At 43.7% G+C, this 23,522-nt stretch overlaps 1 protein-coding gene across 2 annotated transcripts in view; it reads left to right on the top strand.

Annotated features, from left to right (window-relative positions):
- The window catches only part of klhl29 (kelch like family member 29), a 356,868-nt gene that overhangs the window by 95,185 nt on the left and 238,161 nt on the right, over window positions 1–23,522 (top strand). Inside the window, exons 1-2 of one of the 2 annotated variants that reach the window (XM_080452939.1) lie at window positions 5,140–5,210; window positions 17,981–18,289. In XM_080452939.1, coding sequence (XP_080309065.1) covers window positions 18,020–18,289 — 270 coding nt within the window. In that variant the 5' untranslated portion in view covers window positions 5,140–5,210; window positions 17,981–18,019. Of the gene's footprint in view, window positions 1–5,139; window positions 5,211–17,980; window positions 18,290–23,522 lie in introns of those variants that run through there. The other variant, XM_080452938.1, reaches the window with a different exon arrangement.

The following is a 23,522-nucleotide window of genomic DNA, read 5'->3' on the forward strand; positions in this document are numbered from 1 at the left end:
TGCAATGACTGAAATTCAAGTGTAAATGCACTGAACGTGCATTAAAAATCTGATCATGTAAACCGCCTCCTCGGGGGGTCAGAGTGTATTGTATTAATACATTATAAATGCAAAGTTTCTCCTCTGCCGTGCTCATACACCTGCTGAAATGGAAATGTACATGCAGATAGGAAGGACCAATTATGTCACTGTCTATTCACAGCCTCAGCCAAACATTATCGTACATGAACCATTTTCACAATTTGAAACTTTTTTAATTGGCATTTCCTTCACGTTTGTTTACATTTTGTCTAAAGTTATGAAACTGTTGCCGAACTTAACTGAATAATTGAGAAAATAATTGCGTGGTTAATAAGTCATGGACCTTTGAAATTATTTTCACCAGGGAGTATTTTCAGCTAGAATGCATTAAAACACAATTATAACATTACTTTGACAGAAATACACTGTCTGATGGCAAGTGTTACTTCTGCATTCTTTCTGTTGTCTCTGAGCACACCAAAACAAATTCAAAATCAACAGTAAGGTCATTTTGGCAATAATTGATTGAATATTGAATATATTACATTAATATTCTTCATATTAATCATATCATTCTTCAACAGAAGTCCCTCTCTCTCAGTAGCCCTGGGCTAAACATGCCAGACCATCAGTGTGGTCCTTTAAAAATCTGATCACGTTAACAGTCTCCGCAGGGGGTCTGGTGTATTAGACCATTAGTAATAAACTACTATATAAACGCAACGTGTCTCCTCTCAATATGCATATATACCACTACATGAAAGTAAATGTGCATGCACATAGGAATTATTATTATTATTTATTGACTTGCAGTCACTACTTTATCCATCCTTCTGCTGCATTAATTTATATTCTGTAGTTACAGTTGCTAATTTCTTCAGCCATTACTTTATTGACCCGTGTGTTTGCGTGTGTGTGTGCTGGCTTGTGTTGGTTAACCATTGATACCTGGAACGCTTCTGTGTCACTTTAGATGCCTTTGGCTATTAAAAAATAGCAGATATACAAGCTCATAGCGCGGCACCGAGTGCCGCGCTACGAGCTTGTAGATCTGCTATTTTTGAAAAAATCGTGATTTTTTTAAAAAAATATTTTCTTCAAAAAAATGGTAGGATTTAGATTTTTTTAAAGAATCGCCTCAGGTCTTAATGGGTTAACAGTGCATGTACAGTTCAGTATGTGCATACTGTATGTGTGGGAAAACCTTGGGTCTCTTCTTACTTTCAACCTGGCATCCCTAATTTGGGGTGTGTTCATCCTAGGCAAAAATGTAAAAAACTTTTCAAAGAATTTCAAAATTGCAAAAAGAGGGACCGCTGTACATTCATGACGAAAAACTTGACTAAATAGATTGAAGCTAGAGTAGAAGATTCTGTTTTGTCATGGTGAAAACATAGGTTTTGTGTGGTCCTCTCAGTTCACTTAGATATGTTTGACATTTTTCTCATGAAGCCACGTGTCTGTTCTCTGGGTATATAAGCGAGATGACAAGTGCTTTTAGTGAACAACATCCCACTGCGCGACTGCTGTTATTTCCTTTTCATCTCTCTTGCTGAGTTGTTTTTTTAACAACACACAGAACAAGAGTCCTTCAGAAGACATCGCTTGGGGAACACATCCAAACGCATTTGCACTCGACCATATTTTCAACCAAAAGCAAAACGTTTTCCGTTTCGTGACATTTGTAACATTTAGCATTATGAATAAATATGATGATTTATTTTTGTCCCGTGGTAAAAACTTAAAGACTATAATTGCGCTCTCAGTGTTTTCCTGATCCTGACTTATCCTGAGGTCTGATAGGACCTCTGGCACTGCTGGTTTTCTATCACATCAGAACTAACTAGTTCCTGAATAGACACCAGATGAATGCAATTAACATACTGGTACAGTAGGGTTGAAAACCAGCAGTGCTAGAACTGGAACCACTGCTCCAGTGGTTCTCACACTTTTTCATGTCAAGGACCCCCAAAAATTTTATGTATTTGGCCGCGGACCCCCATCTCAAAATATTTTGTTCCAGGGACCCCCAGAAGCAAAGATTTGAGTTGAACAAAAATATACATATTCAAAGATTAGCAAAAAAAATACACGATTTAAAAAGAAAACAGCAGATCTACAAGCTCGTACCTTGTAGATCTGCTATTTTTGAATAGCCAAAGTATAACATATGGTTAAAGTGCTTGAAATGATTGTGACGCTGATTGTGAACACATTTAGCTGGGGACCCCCTGGTACCCCTCCCCCACGGACTCCTGGGGGTCCCCGGACCCCACTCTGAGAACCGATGCTTTAAACGTTCTGCTAAACATGCATGTAGGGAGGGATGGTTGATCATTTTTCTTGATGAGGAAAAGGTCGGCATGTGACCTTTCCGTTCTCCCTCAGCTTGGATCTCGTTTATTCTGCTTCGCCGGTGTTTGCTCAGGGCTTACAGTGGACATCTCCCAGTGTCCACTGTAACGGACAGAGATCTAAATGTACTTTAGGATCCACTGTGAAGGAAAGAAATCTAATCAACTGTACGGGGCTGTGTCTGTCCACGGAAAGTTTTTTATTTTTTTAGCTGGCAGCTCCTGTCTGCCATGCAATTTGGTGGTAAAGATGCACTGGTGCGCTCCTACTCCCAGCAACCGAGCATCGCGCTTCAGCGCTCTCGGCGCCCTCTTCCCTTTTTTGCGTTTCAAGGAGACAATAGTTAAAAGTTTAGAAAGGAGCACCGGTAATTTACAACCCGGCGTTCAATCGTTGCCACAACAATGAGAAGTCCATGTTTACGTTGTTACAGCTAAGCTATTTGTGCTAATAACGCAGATGACAGGGCGTTCAACGATTTGATAGGTTGGAACCTATGCGGGCATCAATAAACGCTGTGTGCGAGCTCTCTGGACATGATATCCAAAGCGCTCCTCCGCTCAAAAAAACACTTCTGTGGACACAGCCCTTAAAGCAGTGGTTCTCTGACTATTAAAAAATAGCAGATCTACAAGTTCACAGCGCGTCACTACGGGCCGCACTGCGAGCTTGTACATCTGCTATTTTTGAACATTTTAAAAAAGATCTTGAAAGTATTGGGACATTTTTAATAATGTAATTATTATTTTTTACACAAATCTGCTCTTCTGGGGGTCCCTGGCACAAAACATTTTCAGATGGGGTTCCACGGCCAAATATATATCATTTTGGGGGTCCTTGACATGAGGTTTGAGAACCACTGCCCTAAAGAACGTAGAACTAATCCACTGCAATGGACAGAAACTTAAATATACTTTGGCGACCACTGAATAGGACGGAGTACTAAATGTATTTTTTTCATTCATTGCAAACGACAGAAACCTAAATGTACTTTAGCATCCACTGAATAGGACGGCGAACTAAATGTATTTCTGCATTCAATGTAAAGGGCAGAGACCTAAATGTACTTTAGCATCCAGTGTAAAGGCCAGACAAAGAACTGAATTTACTTAGTGTCCACTGTAAATGAGAGAGAGAGAGAGAGAGCTAGAGAGCTAAATGTAAAGCCACCACGCTCCGGAGCATTACCATGGTGATGACCTGTGTGTGTGTGTGAGGTATCTCCATGGCAACGGTGGTGATGTCACGATCCTTGCTGGCAGCCATTTCTCTCTTCAGCTGAGTGTGCAAACACTCGCCACAGCAGCTTGCCTCCCTCGCTCTCTTCTCTCCTTTTTATCTTTATTTTTTTAAATGTACCGTTCTCTTTTTTCATCTGTAATTAAACTTGAGATGAGATCTCCTCTCATACTGCCACACTGTGTACACACCTCTCTCTCTCTCTCTCTCTCTCTCTCTCTCTCTCTCTCTCTCTCTCTCTCTCTTTCACACACTCTACCTTTCTGTTTCTCACGCTCCCTCAATCACTTTCTCACTACCATCGGTCTCTTTTCCGAAGACTGTGGTCTCTTTTTCTTTTCTCTTTTTACTCTCTCCCTGAGTTCTGTTTCACCCTGCCTCCCCCCCGTCATTGTACGGACGTGCGCTCTCAGTGTCCCGGCTTACCCACCAGTAGCCATGTAGATAATGAACTCAATACACTTCCCTGTTACTGTACCACCACTGAAATGTATATACGTGCCCAGGCTCGCATATACACGCGTGCGTGCGTGCGTGCGTGCGTGCGTGCGTGCGTGCGTGCGTGTGTGTGTGTGCGAGCAACCACTCGCGCAAACACGCATTCACACGAGAGCTTGCACTCAAGCCTGAGCCATATCTGACCAGAGAGCGTGGCAGTTTTATACTGTGTGTGTGTGTGTGTGTGTGTGTGTGTGTGTGTGTGTGTGTGTGTGTGTGTGTGTGTGTGTGTGTGTGTGTGTGTGTGTGTGTGTGTGTGTGTGTGTGTGTGTGTGTGTGTGTGTGTGTGTGTGTGTGTGTGTGTGTGTGCGTGCGTGCGTGCGCGCGTGTGCGCACATGCCTATGTTTCTGATATCAGTGCTTTGTGTTGCAAAAAAGAGGAGAGAAGCAGACAGCTGCGAGAGGCCACATAGAAAACAAACACACTCACACAGGACACACATGCTGTGTGATTGGTGTGTGGAAATATGCCACTCCCACACCTGATAGAATTCAGGTTCTATTCAGCCAGCTAGGCACGGCAAAGCGCGTGCATGGTGTAGTGTGTGCACTGAGAGTGTGTTGTAGTAGTGAGCAGTGTGTGCACGGTCAGGTAGAGCGTGTGCACTGTCATGTGTAGTGTGCACGGTGTAGTGTGCAATGAGATCGCGTGCAGGGAAACGCGTGCACAGAGAGCATGTGCATGGGGGATTATACGTGCACAGTTGCGATCGTGTGCACGGACCGTGCAGGAGCCGTGGCTCTGTGAAGGGGTGGTGGTAGCATAGCAGCCACCTCCTCCGCTGGCCCTGTTGGGGACAGGCCCTGTGCCACTGCCCCGACGTGCCACTGTACCTTCACGTTCGTTTTCAACTAGCTCTGCGGCAAATGGAAGTTCATGGACAGATAAATGACCACCGTGAAGAGCTGTTCCTTTGCCGCGGCGTAATAAGCCCCAAGTTCTGCGTGTTCAGACTAAACAGGCAGTGGAAAGAAAGCCTTGCATCACTGTCTGAGCTGCCAGCTGTCTAGTTTGAAACAAAGTTTTTCTTATTAACGCTCCACCAGAGGGATTGTGCTGATGCACGGAGCAGGGGAGCGCTCTGTCAGTTGTGCAGGTATATGCAATATTTCCTAATAACTCAAAAGAAAAAAAAAATAACCCTCCGCTTCTATTATTTTCCATACTCTCCCTCTCTCTCTTCCTATAACTGTCTAATCTAACACGACATGTCCTCTCTCTTTTTATATCCTCGTTGAGAGATTCGGCCTGCATGTGCTTGCACGCCTTATGAAGGAAAAGATGATCAGGAACTGGCTGGCAGAATGAGGTGTGTGTGTGTGTGTGTGTGTGTGTGCGCGCGCGTGTCACTAAGCAGTGTTTCATCCATCAAGGTGTCAGCTTAATGTATCCAATGTCATATCACTCACCGCAGATCTCCCGCCTGTAGCCTGGATGGAAATTCTAATAGGCGGACGAGATAAGGAATTGCTGCGTGTAGGATTCAGATTAGCCCCAGATTTGTGCAGAATGGGCTGGTTATTACCCCAGGGTTCCGGTTTGTTTGCATGTCAAACGCTCGCTGCTACTTCTTGTAGCAACCGTTATTTATCCAGAGCTGGGCGTATTCCTCCCATAGTCTAATAAGAAATAATAAAAGCTCTTAGGGTTTAAAGCTGCTCCCCCCCCCCCCCCCCCACAAGGTGCTGACGTGTCTGTCTGAAGCTGGAGTGGTCGGTCTCTCTTTGCTTCCCAGTCAGGCCACTAATGAGATGTAGGAATTAAAGCAAATCGCTAATTCCTTCAAAGTGCCGCAATTTAATTTGTCCTCAACGTGCTGGTGCTGCTAAGAATCAATGCTAAGAGTTGGTTCGTCTGCAGAGTCTGCATTCATCTCTGAGAATGGCCTTCTGTCTGTCCTCTCCTTTGAACCCTGTGAGACGGGAATCTTTTCATCATCTCTTCTTTTCCGTGGTTGTTTTTTTCCCCCCACTAGCTTCATCGTGTGTGTGTGTGTGTGTGTGTGTGTGTGTGTGTGTGTGTGTGTGTGTGTGTGTGTGTGTGTGTGTGTGTGTGTGTGTGTGTGTGTGTGTGTGTGTGTGTGTGTGTGTGTGTGTGTGTGTGTGTGTGTGTGTGTGTGTGTGTGTGTGTGTGTGTGTGTGTGTGTGTGTGTGTGTCTCTTTCTCTTCTGTGCATGAGTTGTCGTCTTCTTCTTTTCCTGGCACATCAATTAGGTTTTCTCCTGTAAGCTGTCCTTAAGAGGAAGTAGGAAATAAGCTGTGGATGCCTTGTTCTATTCTGGCACATCTACAGTAGTTTTCATTAATCAATATTTCCATGTGTGTAAAATGTTCAGCGATGCTGAAATGCACCAGACAGAGACCATACAAGACTGAGAGTCTAATAATGGTGTGGCTTCCCTATGCAATTAAAAAGGCTTTCAGACACGTAGCTAAATTAATTAACTGACTTGAATCCCCCTACATCTAATATCCTACATCTTACAGTGTAAATTCAAAACATTTCTTAAGTCTAACTGTTGCTTCATCCTGTTACATTGGGCTACAGTGGTAAGCATTATGTTCATCAATGCCTACACAACCCCAATGATGCGCTAACGTGACCTTTGTATGCTAACGTGACCTTTTATATGCTAATGTTGCTGGGCTGTGATGGGCATAGCAGCATCAGCTGAGCTATATGAGGTTCATGACATGCATGTGATGGCGTGAGCTGCACTGTTATTGGTCTACTTCTGTGGGCACAGAGATAAGGACGTAGACAAACCCTGTTCTAGACACTGTTCTAGACGGCTGGCCCCTTTGGCGCCACGTCGTAAATACTGTCTAAACTCTAAATGTTACACTCAGAGTACGGCTCATTAAAAAAATGCCGTTGGTACAAATTTGCCAGTATATCCATTAGTTAATCAGCTGTATGTCTGTCTGTTTGAGTTTGCGCTGTGTGCTTGTGCATGAGTGTGTGTGTGTTTGTGCATGCGCGTGCCTATAATGTTCGAGCGGGCCTTGTGTGTGACAAAAACACTCATTCCAAAATGTTTTCTTTATTAGTGTTTGTATCTGGGCTGGTAACAGAACCTGGGCGCTGAGGAGGAGCATTTTAAAAGGCAGATAGTGTGGCTTGTGTCGCTTCAGGCTATTCCTGTACCAACAGTCTGCCATTATTTAAATATCACCATGAATACTTCTGTTGTCCTGGAGGAACTGTCAGCACAATTACTGGTCGACTGGTGTGTGTGTGTGCGTGTGTGTGTGTGTGCGTGCGTGTGTCAGTCTCACAGGACGGCTCATTTACAGCTGTATCTTGTCCTCATAAAGTTACAGCATACTCGGTTCTCATTTGTACCATCTAGCTCTACTGATGGACGAGTTGATCATTAGCAGACTCTCCAGCTTACTCGAGGAGCAGGTGGTGTGTGTGTGTGTGTGTGTGTGTGCGTTTGTGTGTGTGTGCGTGTGCGTTTGTGTGTGTGTGCGTGTGCGTGTGCGTGTAATTGTACGAGACTGCATGCATGCGTATGTGTCCGCGAATGTTGGAATGTGCCAGCAGTGTAAACATTACACCCCAGAACAGGACTAATGATATCCAGCACTCCACCATCACCCCGACCCCCAAACCACTCCTTCCCCCTAAACAGTTTTCTCCATTTCAAGCTGTCTCATTCCCCCCCGAAATACACACACAGTAAAAGTGTGACTCTGAGGGTGGATTGCACCAACAATAACTGTTTTGCTTTGTATTCACTGCTATATCGTCAGGCAGAAATGTTTTATCTCCATATATATATTTTTTTATGTTTTAATAAATGAATGCACTATATTATATTTTGTAGAGAAATAGAGAAAAATACCAGACAGACAGCAAAATGCTAGACAGCAACGATATGTTTTATTCCTGGCGAGAACTTGTCGGTCAGGTGGAACAGGTGGAAGGTATTTTTTATTTTGTTATTTTGTTAACAAAGACAGAACTAAGCTTTCAACAAGTTCAGTTAATTACAGATTAGTTACATAGACATGTCTTTGTGGGTTGTAGTTTTTCCAATCATGTTAAACTAAATTGTAATAATAATAATAATAATAAACTTTATTTATATAGCACCTATCATGACATAAATGCAGCGCAAAGTGCTTTACAGAACAAAACAAAAACAAACTACAAAATACACAATAAAACAGTGGCAAAAAACACTGGCATAAAATGAATGGCTAAAACAATACATAACAGGCAGTGAGGCAGTGAGCAAAACAGTAAAGACATAATAACAACACAGAGATTTAGAAGAGAAAAATCAACTAAAAGCAAGAGTGAAGAAATATGTCTTGAGCTGTGCTTTAAAACTGTCCATAGAGGGTGCCTGTCTAATGTGTAATGGGAGTTTATTCCAAGCCGTCAGACCGTAGCTGCTTCACCGTGTTTTTTATATGACATTTCAGGCACTTCGAGTAGGCCTGCACTAGAAGACCTGAGGGGGGCGGTTTGGAACGTATTTAGGGAGGAGGTCATAGAGGTAGGAAGGTGCCAGACCATTGAGAGCTTTATAAACAAGTAAAATAATTTTAAAATCAATCCTAAAAACAACCGGGAGCCAATGTAGTGATGCTAAAACAGGAGTAATATGTTCTCTCATCTTAGTTTTAGTTAAAACTCTGGCTGCCGCATTTTGAACTACAGTGTAGTTGTAGTCTGTCGGTTGTTTTCTTTGGCAGGCCAGAAAAAAGTGCATTACAGTAATCAAGTCGAGAGAATACAAAAGCGTGGATCAACGTTTTTGCATCGTCCAACGACAGATAGGCTCTAATTCGTGCAATATTTCTCAGATGGAAGAAGGGCAATCTTGATAACATGACTAATATGTGTATTAAAATTCAATTCAGAATCAATAATAACCCCCAGGTTCTTGACTGTAGTGTTACTTCCTACAGTCATGTTACCAAGCCTACTTGTTATTGACCCTCTCTGCTCACTAGAGCCAATTATGAGAGCTTCTGTTTTATCCTCATTTAGTTTGAGAAAGTTCTCACTCATCCAGCATTTGATGCTGGACAGACAAGTCAACAACAGGTCCAGAGCACTGGGGTCATCTGGGGCTACAGAAAGGTACAGCTGGGTATCGTCAGCATAGAAATGGAAATAAGTTCTCCCAGCGGCAGTATATACAGGGAAAATAATAGTGGACCAAGAATTGAGCCCTGTATCTAGACACACACAGCACAAGCTACCGTGTCATTATGTCACTTTGTTATTATTGCCAAGACGTAATTTTGTGTACTGTCCCTGAAAATTAATCAATTTTGTTGAATTACTCATAAATCCAATACGATAAATTTGTCAAATTAATCAGATTATCTCCTTAATCTAAGATGTGTTAATTGGTTTAAATTTATGTGGTACAATGTAGATTATTTTAAAACATTTTTGTCCTGATTTTAAATGTATATTTCTAAACTTTGAAATCCCAGATTAATTTAATCCCTGTTGGTGAAATCCAGCCCGTGGTTGTAAAAATGGATCTGCAAAGGTCAGTTTTTATTTAGTTATATTCAGTCATGATTTTACAGGGCACACATGCACAAACACATGCACATACCCACACCCATATTCTTTTTATTGCTGTCCTCTCTCATTTGATTGCTTAAGCACTAGTCAACTCAATCTCTCTCTCTCTCTCTCTCTCTCTCTCTCTCTCTCTCTCTCTCTCTCTCTCTCTCTCTCTCTGTCTCTCTCTGTCTCTCTCTCTCTCTCCCCAACACTGCCATGTTCTGTCCATCTGTTAGGTTCTATCTTTCCTCGTATCTATCTGCGTCTCTCTGCGTATTCCCTCATGGCTTTGTTAACGCCGCTCTGTCACACATGCGACGCATGCCGCCACAGACTGACAGATGCTGTAGTTTAGGGTGTATGTGTATGTGTATGTGTACGTGTGTGTATGCCAGTGTGTGTGTGCCAAAAAACTTTTCATTTTGGCTGTTTCTCGGCTCACTGTCTTCCCTCGATGGATTTGGCTCAACACCCAAAGTTATCAGAGACTCCCAGCAACGCTGCGCACGCACGCACGCACGCACGCACGCACACACGCACACGCACACGCACAGACGCACACACTTTCCAAGTCACGAATGCCCGACATCTGACAAGACAAGCCTGTCCTCCTCCGCAGCTGACTCTGTCTTTTAACTCCTCACATGACTGACAACATCTCAGAGTTATCAGACAGTCAGTCAGTATAGTTCATTAATTGTGATTGAAGAACACGGCTCTTTCTCAGCAAGCTTGCTCAACTTCCACTTTGTGATTAGAAAACTAATTTGGTGGTCTTTCTCAGCTGTTACTGGGGATTGCAGAGGATTAATAGTTTTAATAATTTTGTTTAGATTCAGAGTCTGCGCCAAAACCATCAGCCGTTCATTTAGAGCACCAATCTAGTCAGAGAAGAGTGGGTTTTCCTTTTTGTCGTGTGGAAAGAAAGTGTGATATCTGCAGGTAAGGCCATTACCATGCTGACAGAATTGCAGCAGTTGACGAATGTGCAGCATCGTTAATTGCTTAAGGATGAGACTGTAATGTCCTCATTAGTTGCTTAGCAAATGCTGAAGGTTTTTTAAATAGCCTCATTCAGAGCAGGAGCCTCGTGGCTGATAAGGTTCTCGCCTGCAAGCAAGTTCCGCTCCATCTCTCTTCTCTTTCTCTGTAGTTTCAAATGACACTGAGAGTGGCTTCCTGTTTTAGTAGCTATCCTGTCTTTCTCTTTTTTGAGAGTTTTTCATGACCTCTAACTTTCTACTGATCTATGCTTAGGAGGATCTTAATTAATCCCAATTTCCAAGAGTCCCAGACCACAGATTGCCGATGGTTTGACTGATATTTTGTCAAAACGTGCAACATGTTCTAATGTTTTTTTATTTGTTTATTCGCACAATAAAAACAGTACAGAACAGGTAACATTATTAAAAGACACAGAAATAAGTGCAGGTGAGAAAGGAAACCCATATAGGGCTTAAACAAGGTTCTCACCTAAAATGATAAACAAGTAGTAAGCGAAACATAGTAATCAAACATAAGACACGACAAACAGTACAAGTACCTAGTGTGCTGTCAATCACAATCAATTTGTAAAACTTAGTTTTAATTAAAGTTTATATTGGAGAACATTTAAAGATGCACTATGTAACTTCTGAAAATGTTACCACTGAGCTAATAGCCTGCTTGCTCTGGGGAGAAATTGAATTTTGATCAAATGTGTGTCAAACCAGAAACAGGATCGTGTCAAAAGTCGTGTCCAACCTAGACACCGGATCTAAATGTCCCAATAGAAGAGCAGGGAGACCAAATACAACCACCACAATTGTATAAGTTATATTGTATTAACATACTCTACCATACAGATTGGACAAAATATAATTGTATTCGAAAAACAATACATAAGTAATCAAAACATTGCTGTTGTGTACCCGGGGCAGAGCTTGCCGTTCCAACATATGGATGCAAGCTAATGAAAATTTCAAGCTAATGAAAATTTCATTAGCTTGCACAATTTTACGAATACTATCATGGTTCTGTAAGGCTATGATTTAATCATAGCCCTACAGAACCATGATAGTATTCGTAAAATTGTAAATAGTGATATTAAAGTTAAAAACAAAACTATGAAACGACTATGCGCAATGGGAAAATAGCATTGATAGGTTGACGTAAACATTTAAAATGTATTGGAGATACACACATTAATTTAGATATTCACTGTACATTTGTCTTTGATAGACTGCAAGTATGTTGACACATTCACCATTCAGAGCTTTAACTTTATTTTTATTTGTCATTCTTTTATGGCTTGGTTCTTGACTCTTAGCTCCCACCTGTACCTTTTCTCCCCGTGTTTCGTTCTTACTGCTGTTGTTGTCGCTGACACCTGAATTTCCCTCCGGGGATAATTCTTTATCTTATCTTTTTTCCATTTCACGTCTCAGAGTGTGTTTGTCCCAGTTTGATTCACACGGCGAGGACATTGGAAGTGAAAGGGAGTGGGCAAATCTCTATTGGCACCCCCACTGTCCCCTGAGCACTGCAGAGTGTCATTGGAGATGTGATGTATTTGAGTGTTTATCTGGACTGGCAGGAGACCACAGGTGTCGTGAACGTGGAGCTCCACAGGCGTCTCCTAGAGACAGGCTTCTGCTATTCCTCACTCGTCACATCCAACTTTTCAACCGCCATTCACGACCTTACGTTTAATCGTTAGCACAAACATGAGAAATCCACGTTTATCGTCGTTTCAGCTAGGCTATTTGTGCTAATAACGCAGATAACACGATGTTCGAGCACAGCAATGTTTGATTGGTTCCAACTTTTAATAAACGCTCCGTGCGAGCTGTCTGAACATGTTATCCAAAGCACTCATATGCTCATAAAACGCTTCCCGTGGACAGGAAACATAACCCCTGGTATCCCTATATACTGTATGTCATTATCATATGCTTTATTTTTCATATGACATATGTTGGTGTTGCTCAGCGAGAATTGCAGATCTACAAGCTCACGATGTGCTGTTATGCGGTCTACTGTGAGCTTGTAGTTCGTCTATTTTGTCATCGAAAAGTGCCTGTAATTGTGTGCCTGTAATTGTGGTTAAAAGTTGTTGACAGACTTCAAAGCCCACGTGGGTTTAAGATTGTGCAGACTTTATGAATATTTGAATGAATTTGAAGATAATACTAATATATATCCACATTGGTGCTGTGTGAGCCTAATGTCCAGTGCTCGCTTTCCACGGCAAAGACCTATTGGTTGACTTTTCATTGTAGTTCACCCCGATATTTTGCCAATTTCGAAATGAAAATAGAAATGGTTTCTCAGTAACTGCATGCGATAGCTGCAGTGATATTTTGCGTATTCTCAAAGTGTGTATTACATCTTCATTTAAAGTTTGCCAACAAAGCACTTTTTACTGAAACCTCAATTCAGTCCAATTTTTGATGTAATGTAGTTTTCTCTCTTCTGAGTACCCTTGTTGCTGAAGGCAAGAATGAAAAAACAAAAACAAAAAACACAGGAGGCAAGAATGAAAAAAACAACAAAAAAACGCAGGACTGAACACATTCACACAGGGGTCTAAAATGAGAAGTATAGTGCACAGATTTTCAAAGTGGGGGGTAGATTGTTGCCCTTTTAGCCACTCACAACACATCGTGATACGACGCACTGTGAGCATGAAGATTGGCTATTTTGCCTTTTCTTTCTTTGTTTATTTTGGCCATTTCTCAATAGTGGGGCTGCAGCCACAGTCAATGGCTATTTTGGGGGGCCTCGGCATGGAAAGGTGTGGGAACCCCTGGTATGGTGGATGAACAGACGTTTTCCATATGTTACGTGACGGAATTCCCAGTGAAAAATCCTTTCCCTCAATACCAGCACTTGTAATGTGCTGGTCCTTCTCCTTCTCTTTATTATTTTCTATTTACTTCTCCACAGGTCTGTGGAGAATATTCATCGTTGCCCTTGTTTCTGTGCTGTGAGTTGCGGAGCCCGTGAGATAAGAGAATAGAACCTGGCACTAACTGTGCCATTGTTCCACTGGACCGGAGCCTTGTAACGTGCCTGTGTTTTTCTACAGATAACACTGGCTTATTCCATTGTACATTTTAAGGCTTGAGGTTACTGCCGAGAGACGAAACTGCAGGGGAAAAGAGAGGGCGAGATAAAGAGGTAATAGAAAGGGAGCAAGGCCTGCCCTTCTGTCCGTCTGGTGCCGTCCTGCAGCTTTGAGCTCTTGGCTGGCGCTGCTGTGGCGGTTCACTTCCAGCTTGGCTCCGGTTAGATGGAGTATTCCTTCTGAGAGACGGAGAAAAGAAAGCGCTGAGAACAGGGCATAAGAAGATAGAGAGAGAAAAAAAGAACAGAGGGGGAGAAATGCAGCGATGGGTAGAGCTGGAGGGAGATAGAGATAGATTAACGATAATGGATAGTAGTGGTGGTGGGGGTTGGTGAACAAAATAGTTGATGTGAGCAGAGCAGAAGGTCTGTGTTCTGACCTCAGGCTTCATGGTGCACAGTCTGAGACCAATGCCTGTAGAGAACCTTTCATACTCGCAGCCTGGTCAAAGTTCAGGTTTCGAACATGCATGCAATCTCGCTGTAACACACCATGCTGCCTTCCTGTACGTGTGCATGCAATGCCAACTAAACACAAATACACATCACGTGCTCACGCATAACAGCCTGGACCTTTCGTTGGCCTGTCCTCACTCGTTGTGTAACACACATTATGTTGCGTTCCTGTACGTGTGCAATACACACACACACACAACACGATGAAGTGCACACAAAACACACAACGCGTGCTCATGCATAGCGGCCGGCCTGGCCTTTCGTTTGCTCTCTCCTCCCGTGTGAGTCGAGAGACCCCAAGTCTGGCAGAATGAAGATTTATGATTAGCTGTCATTCTCTTCTTTACAGGCAGAGGGATTTTCATGGGGCTCCCTGAACCCAGTTCGAGGCTGTTATTTATATATTTCACCGTGTTATCAAGGGCTCTGGAAAGCGTAGTGTGGCATTCCTTTTGTGGTGAGAGGCGGGGAAGAGGGGTTCGGGTAACAACACAGGACTACAAACCACTCAGTGATGGATTCCACAACACAGACTTTGCTGTAGTGCTTTGATTTATGATATAATACAGAGTGACATGGCGCGTAAGCTACACAATGCGTGCCGTGCACCCCATACCAATGTCGCTCCCAGCTCCATCCATCTATCACAAGCCCGCTGTGCTTGGGGAAGGTAAGGGCCCTCAGCACTTCAAGGGCATTGTGATTGAATTAAGCATTAAGTCGTTAGGAGTTTGAGACAAGGCGTAATTGCAAAGGGTATTTATCTATTCTGATGAATGAGCCTGAGGTTGCCTTGTGTGTTTGTAGAGTAAATATAACTCGAGAGTGAACTTCCTCCAGAGACCTGTGCTATGAAGCAAGTTCAACACGCCCAGGATATTGTTATCTGTCTTCACTAACCCTAAGAACCACAATCACGCTAAGCGGTCACATGATGAACTGTATTTCCCTATCTCGTTCAGATAAAATGGCCGGTGTTCGCGGCGTATGACCAATCACAAACATGGACAAATCTACTGGTAGCAGAGTGGCATATTTCACAAATGAAGAGCAAACTGTAATATTAGACGAATACAAACAATTCAAACGCATAATCCAGATCACAGTTGTAGATGGCAGTCAGCTGGCAAAAAAATCGCCAACTATGTGATAACTGCTCCATCATCAGGGCACGAGTAGATCTGACTATAATTGCATTTGCTATTCCACCAAATTAATCTGTTGCTTCCTGTAGATTTATTCGTAGGGCGTGTGTAACGATTATAGCCATAATCTTTCAGCTGCAACCCGGTGGCGTAGAACAGACTTGGGAGCCAAAAAATAGATATAACAATATAATTCAAAGTGGTAAGTAGGCTTACTTTCATATATTAATCCAGCAAGTACAAGGCTTTAGCGCTTCAATCAGTCTCTGTTGTAGAATGATATGGGTATACAGTACAAAAGCACAATGAAATGGTTTTGATATTGCTTGCAGCCCACAGCTCACAACTCAACAATCTGTCACAGAATAACTCACTCGAGACGAGAATCTATACCGCTCATATAAACAAATCATCAGGGAAAGCCAAAGGGATTTACTGGACTCTGAACACTCTTAGCCTCCTAAGAGACCCTCTCACAACGTACGCACCGAGATCCGCTTCTCTGAATGGTGATGCCATTGTCCAACAGAACTGATTGGTCAGTAGACAGCTCTTTTATACATGATCAAACGTAGCCTTCTCTGAAGCAGGAGTGCAGCACAAGTTACAATGGCGATCTTCCCCTGGTACGAATAGCAACGCTGAAAAACAAGGGTTGAACCTACGTACCTTGTTAACCACAAATCCTGCTTTGTAGTACAGGCCTCTCTGGTGGTTGTCGTTGTTGCTGTTTATTTTCCAAACCAGCCATATCGTCTTAACCTGACGCTGAACACTGAACTCTGTGTATCTCGGTCCTCGTGGTGTTGGGAGTGATGAGTGTTTGTTGTCGTTTTTAATTCTTTTTTTATAGACCTGTGCACAGTGGCACTCGTCTCTGTCATCCTCATCCCCGTCTTCGTCTCAGCCCTCGTTAACAACTGGGAGAGCGGGAATTAAAGGCAACAAATGAGCCGCTCTGTTTTCTGTGTCAGCTGGGCGCTGTGGGAGCAGATGCTGAGAACATTCACACCTTCATGTCAACACGCTTCCCTCTCTCCCTGTCTCCCCATCTTCCCGCCAGCCCGTCTATTTATTCATCCCTGTCTGTATGTCTGTCTCTCTGTCTATCTACCCCCCACCCCCCTCCACACTCTCTCCCTCACTTTTGCTATCTTTGTGTTTCTCCTGCTATCTCTGTATCAGTCTCTTTCACACTCTGACACACATGCATTAGTGTTTGTGAGTTGACAGCGATGCGTAAGTGTCTCCAGGACTTAGTCACCTCCCACATTATAGATTCTCCATTACAAGTGGGTTATTTTGAAAGCATTATTTTTGTGCCGTGTGCTCTGCCAGTGGGGATGATGGGGGTGGGGGTGACGGGAAGGTGAGGAGGGGATGAGGACACGTCTCAGTCTGGCTCTGAACCACCAACGTGTTGTAGTGATGTCAATTCTGTTTATTAATTTCCGGCCTTTTATTTTTATGCCATTGTTTTAACCCATTAAGACCTGGAACGCATCTGTGTCACTTTAAGATTTATTTGGCTATTGAAAAATAGCAGATCTACAAGCTCATATCTCTGATAGATCTGCTATTTTTGAAAAATCGTGATATATATATTTTTTTTTCAGAAAACATTTTTAAGAATCGCCTCAGGTCTTACAGGGTTAAACTGCTTCGATGTTGTTTTTTCTGCTTTGTTGTTGAATTGTGTTGCTTTTTCCGTAAAGCACTTTTGCTTTATTTTATTTTCTGTATTGCACCCTGTAAAGCTGCATTTATGTCATGAAAGGTGCTATATAAATAAAGTTTATTATTGTCTCCGCCAGGCCGAAAGGCATGGAGAGAGAGTATGTTTTGCACCCAGTCCGTCCGTCCGTGTGTCCGTGTTTCCTGTCCGTCCGTCCGTTAGCAGCTAATCTCCGGCACCGTTGGCCCGGTCGCTGCAAAACTGTGCACACACACTCCCTCAATGCCAATTCAAAACCTCTGCCCCAAATCTTTCACATGGGCCTGTAATAGTGCCACCAGGAGGCCGATTTGTGCAAAACCCATTTTTTTTACATTACTCCTACAGATTTCATCCAAACCTCATGCAAATCAGTACACAGTATCTCTATAGCCATGTGATCAACACGGATCTGTCCGATTTCCCATATTCCATCCTCATTGTCTAAGGTTGGCTTCCAAAGTTTGCAGGATTGGTCAGTTTTGAACAAAATGCCTCAAATCATGAACGCAGCTTGTGATTTCCGTGAAATTTCACACGCACATTCCCACTAGGCCGAGGAAGAAATGCCACCCTTTTCACATTGGCTTGTTATAGCGCCACCAGCAGGTCTAATTTAGCAAAACACATTTTTGGAACTAAATGCCTCAAATCATGAATGCAGTGTCCGGTTGCCGTGAATGGCCTAAGAATAAATGGCACCCTTTTCACATTGGCCTATTATAGCGCCACCAGGAGGCCACAATAACGTACCTGACCTGGCGGAGACCTGTGCTCCGAGGAGCACTTTTTCTAGTTAATATTATGTGATCGGTGCGTTTTCCCGGTTTAACCCCCGAGGTGTTTGCTTTTACTTTTCCGCCTTGAAGCTGACCTATTCTTGCCTTCTTCCCTCCCTTGCAGAACGGTCCCCGTCGTTCCCTCTGAGAGGAAGAGGAAGTGATGTCACGCCACCACCACCGCTTTGAGAGGGACTACCGGGGCCCGTGGGAGCGCCGAGACGTGCGCCCCTCCGGCCTCCACAATGGCGGAGCCAGTCACAGTTGCGGCGCGGTCGTCCTCAACGGCAACAACCGCCCGGGGCTCCTCCCTCTCCCCGTCATCCCCTCCCTCCTCCCCACGCCGGTCACCGTTGCCGCGACGACGTCGAGCGGCGACATGGTGGCCAAGCGAGGCGCGCCAGTGGGCTCGGTCGCCACAGCCTCAGCCAAGGTAAGGATCCTTGGATGCCCGCCTTCCTCTCTCTCGCTCCTCCGGGAAAAACCTCTCTCTCTCCTCTCTGTCCTCCTATTTTTGTCAAGCTGTCCACTTTCCTCTTTTTCAATCCCTCTCTCATTTTCCATCAGGTTTTTTCTCTCCGCCATCCAGCTGGCCCTAATCTCCAACCTTCGCCCACGCTTTGCGAGGCGTTCCAACTGTCTTCTCGCTTTCTTTGTCTCTCTCCCTATCTCTCTCTCTCTCTCGCTCTCGCTTTCACCATCTTCCAACTCTGCTCTCCAAACTTGCTCCAACTGTGCTCTGTACTCTCCAACTCTCCGCTCATCTGTCTCGTCTCTCCAACTCCTTCTGCTCTGACTTTGTTCGCTTTCCGCCTGCTGCCGTTCGTAACCCTGCTCCTTCACGCCTGTTCTGCCACATTCTCTCCTCCTCTCTCTCTCTCTCTCTCGCTCTCTCTCTAACGCCCCCACTCTTGCCAACCCGTTTACCTCCATATTTATTCCTGTGTTCTGCCAAATGGCAGGCTTGTCCTCCCCTTGCCTCCTCCTCGCTAATTTTCTCCTATCATTATGTAAACGACCCCGGACAGCGGCCAAGGTTGGTCTTCACTCAGGTGATTAAGGCTCAGTGGCTGTGCACGAGCAGGTGCGTCTCCAAAGAGAATATCTCAGTGTTTCAAAGTGGAAACGAAAAGTTAACCGCATCATTTAATACACCCACATCTATTCTGGGATATGCTATATGTTTCTCCTTTGGTCCTGTTTTTCTTCTATCGCTACTGCTATCTTCTGCGTTTAATGGATTTATTCATAATGCACTTTATATTTGTAAAAATCTCAAAGTGCTTAGGCCTCGCTTGTTGTAAAATAATACACAGCGTTAAGGTAGCCTATATATACTCTAGGATGGTTAAATGAGCTTTAGGCTGGTCCTCGTGTGATAGAATGTGTTGTTAATATAGCATTTGTGTTGCTTATTGTTTATTTTATTTTAAAGATAGTTTAAAGCGGTTTGTGCTTCATTTAGGTGAGTGTAGAGAGATCTGACAGGCTGAAAGGGGGAGAGAATTCCCAGAATCGAACCGGGGACCATTTAGTCCAGGGGCCAAGCCATATTTTGGTACCACCTAAGGTGACCGTAAAGTTTTTGTATTTTTGTCTTCCTACATGTCTCTAGTTTATATTTTGGTAGTTATCACTACCTACCGGCTAATGTATCCGGTAGGAGACACAAAGTAGAATCTTTGTGTCTCCTACCCCGGGCATCAAATTATTGCGACAAAAAAATATATATATCCATGTATTCAAGGCTTCATGGGGTGTGCAATTGATAGAAAATAAATCATTTTTGGGTGAACTCCTCCTTTAAGTTTTCCAGGGGGACTCTCTACCCATTCAGCTATGACCACCCTAGACCGAAGGAGGGTCAACTTTTACAAGCTTATGGAAAGCAGTCTTTTTGCAAACACCAAAAATCTGAGAAGTTATCAATTGCACACCCCATGAAGCCTTGAATACATGGATATATTTTGGTTTTTGTCGCAGGGCTGGAAGGGCTATCATACCAAAATATAAACTAGAGACATGTAGGAAGACAAAAATACAAAAACGTTACGGTCATCTTAGGTGGTACCAATTTGTGAAAATATCAGTGTTGGCCCCTGGACTAATTGGTTATAATCTTAGGTGACGGTAGGTAGGTAGGTAGGTGTGGGGCTTCACCTCAGCATTTCATCTCCCAGGGGTCTAGCGCAGTGGTTCTCAAACTTTTTCGTGCTGTGGACCCCCAAAATGATATGTATTTGGCCGCAGACCCCCATCTCAAAATATTTGGTTGCAGGGACCCCCAGAAGCAAAGATTTTAGTTACAAATTTTAGCTTTTAAAAAATAGGTTTGCACAAATTTACAAGATTTTTCAAAAATAGCAGATCTTGTACCAATGGTCTAGCGTATTGCAACGGTTCTCAGCTGATACCGACAATAAGCCTCTCCGACCTACTTACTTACATATAGTTTTTAAGAATCCAACATACATATGGTCACATACTGTAGTTTTTTTTTCTCATTTAGTTGTCAGGTTTCCAAGAGCCCTAGCTTGATTTTCTAAGTTCTGTGAGGATCTGTGCCTATATAGTCAAACCCCCCACGGCTGTTCTGTGTCTGTGCCTGTGTGTGTGCATGTGCATGCGCGTACTGTATGTATGTGTGTGCGCTGTATACTGTGTGTGTGTGTGTACTGTATGTACGTGCGTGCGTGCGTGTGTGTGCTCGCCACCCCCTCACCAAGGGATTTACAGTGAAGAGAGAGAGAGAGAGAGAGCTCGACATCTTGGCCTCTCCCCCGCATCCATGGATACCATTCATCTTCTTTCAGCACTCCTCCTCCTCACTATCAGATCATGCGGTTTAATTTTGAACTTCAGGAGCCCTTCAGGACCTCATCCAGCCGCCCTACCCTCCCATTCCCATCCCCCCCCGTCTTCCGCCTTCACCACCTCCTCGCTCCTTTAATCCAGAGTTGTACTTGGTCGCGCCGCGGTGTCGCGCACCGAAAGTAGCCCATCTCACAACAAGCCCACAAGCTTGTAGATCGGCTATTTTCAGAGCTTACAGATCGTCCCTATTTTCGGTGTGCCGCCCGCCCGTGCAATAAAGTATTAGATCAGGCTTTTTACTCTCGGCGGGGCCCGCACTCCAGCCTCTCTGCCAGAGAGTCAGAGAGGTAAACAATGGTGTGGTAATTTAGCCCCCTAAGTGCGCATCATTAGACGTCCTGCTGAATGCAGCGACTGACCACAGACACGCTAAATCTCATCTGGCAGCATGTCGGCCCCTGCCTTTTGTGCGGCTGAATAATTACATACATCCGGGCAACGTCTCTCACCGGCTCCCACTGTGGCTATTGTCATCATTCAATGGCTGCCAGGGCAATTAGGAGCCCTCAGTACAGCTGAGGGCTTGTATACGTCGAGCATCACCACCGCCGGTCCCACTTGTCGACACAAAATGCATGCATATGCTGCTTTTATTATGTGGTGGTGATCTGCTCGCGTGTGTGTGTGTGTGTGTGTGTGTGTGTGTGTGTGTGTGTGTGTGTGTGTGTGTGTGTTTGTATGTGTGTGTGTGTGTGTGTGTATGTGTGCGCGCGTTTGAAAAGTGTGCAAGTTGCACACATACAGTGGTGGAAAAAGTACTCAAATGTTTTACTTAAGTAAAAGTATCAATACTGCAATGTAGAAGTACTCAGTTACAAGTAAAAGTCCGGAATTCTAAATTTACTTGATTAAAAGTACAAAAGTATTGGTATCAAAATGTACTTAAAGTACCAAAAGTAAAAGTACTAAAATGTTTGAAAATAGCTATTATATATAGCTATTAAATATACTATTTTCAAATAGCCTTGGTATAAAATAGGGCTAAAGTTGTTAATGTATGTTTTATAATGTAATAATTTATATCTGCAAAGTAACTAGTACCTAAAGTTTTCAAATAATTGTAGTGGAGTAAAAGTACAATATTTGCCTCTGAGATGTAGTGAGTACATGAAGTAAAAGTATAGACAATTGGAAATACTCCAGTAAAGTAAAAGTACCTCAAAATTGTACTTAAGTAAATGTATTTAGTTAATTTGTGTGTGTGTGTGTGTGTGTGTGTGTGTGTGTGTGTGTGTGTGTGTGTGTGTGTGTGTGTGTGTGTGTGTGTGTGTGTGTGTGTGTGTGTGTGTGTGTGTGTGTGTGTGTGTGTGTGTGTGTGTGTGTGCGTGCAAGTTGCACGCATATGCATTGACAAAAAGAACGGTGCACGCTTGGTGGCTGTGCATGTACTCACTCACACGCACGCGTGCCCGTGCGTGCGCGGCGGCTATCAGCCGGCCGACATTATGCAGATCCCTCCCTAGATGCCAGTGCTGTCTTTAAGCTTTAGTCAGGGCTTTACCTACTCGCCTGCTTTGTCTTTTGCCTTTGACACTCCTTTGTGCAGGCGGACGTTGGAGACCGGCCGCGTCGTTTAGAAAGGGAAATACCCAGAGCCTGGGTTCTGCTTTAATTATGCTCTGGAAGAGATACAGGCCTCTCAAGAGCTGGGCTAACATGGCAAAGAGACTCTTTTTCCATCTCTCCTAGTAGTCTCTCTTCCTAGTTGAATATGTCGGGCCTTTGACTCTTTTTTTCTCTCTCTCTGTCTGTATCTCTCTCCGTTTCTGTGTGAGTGTTTGTCCTTTCAATTCCATCTCCTTGCATCGAGCTATACCTCTGTCTCTGTCGTTCTCTTAGCCCCTCTCTCTCTCTCTCTCTCTCTCTCTCTCTCTCTCTCTCTCTGTTATCTTCGATCAAAGTGGTTGGGGTCACAGGGAGAGTCTGATGGAGGGATACATCTCTCTCTCTTGTGTCCCAGCTCAGCCCGTGGCCGAGCTAAAAAGCTGACAGGCCGTTATTGATCTCCGCTGTTTGGAGACCTTCCTCAAAAACACGATGGCTTCAGTCGGACCCCAGGAGATCCCCCTATATATCTGCGTACATGTGCATGCTGCAGACATGCCTTTGTACCTGCGTGTGCTTTTGCATATACTAGGCTTATTGGTTGGTATTTAATTGCTAAGTTACAGCATACCGTGGTATTTTGTAATCCTTTTCAATACTGCCATAAGTACTCAGTAAATTGTGTTATGAAACTGGTGCAATAATCTTTGTATGCAATGTGTTTGTAGATCTGATATTTTTGAAAAAAAAAAGTTTTTTATTTTTCTTAAAACATGCACAAAAGAGGGATGAAAGTGCTTAATCTCAAATAAACACACTTAATATTTTGCCAGAATTCCTCCCGTTTGTGTCCATCACATCGAAATCTTCCAGGACACGTGGACCGGCACAAATTTATTCTAACGGAAACCCTGGTGTGTGTGTGTGTGTGTGTGTATGTGTGAACGTGGTGAATGCTGAGAGTGGAAAAGTACCATCTGCCGCTGTGGTGGTCCATGCCGAGGTAGTAGGGCCAGTCGCACGCAACACTGGGCCCCGCGCTTAAATTAAAGTTACACTTTATTTACCCCTGCTGGGCCTTTTTTGTAATTATCTTTTTTTTTCCTCCAATGTGTTATCATTTTATCATGGTGGCTGTGTTATCAGCGTTATCACTGCATGTGTGTAGATTAATTCTGCACTGCGCTGATGGCTGGGCTGCAGCTATTTCTGTGCCCTGCTGATGAATAGTTATTTAAGGCCACTCT

The sequence above is a fragment of the Gymnoscopelus braueri genome (genome assembly GCF_963280865.1).
Source record: "Gymnoscopelus braueri genome assembly, chromosome: 16".
Classification (NCBI taxonomy): domain Eukaryota; kingdom Metazoa; phylum Chordata; class Actinopteri; order Myctophiformes; family Myctophidae; genus Gymnoscopelus; species Gymnoscopelus braueri.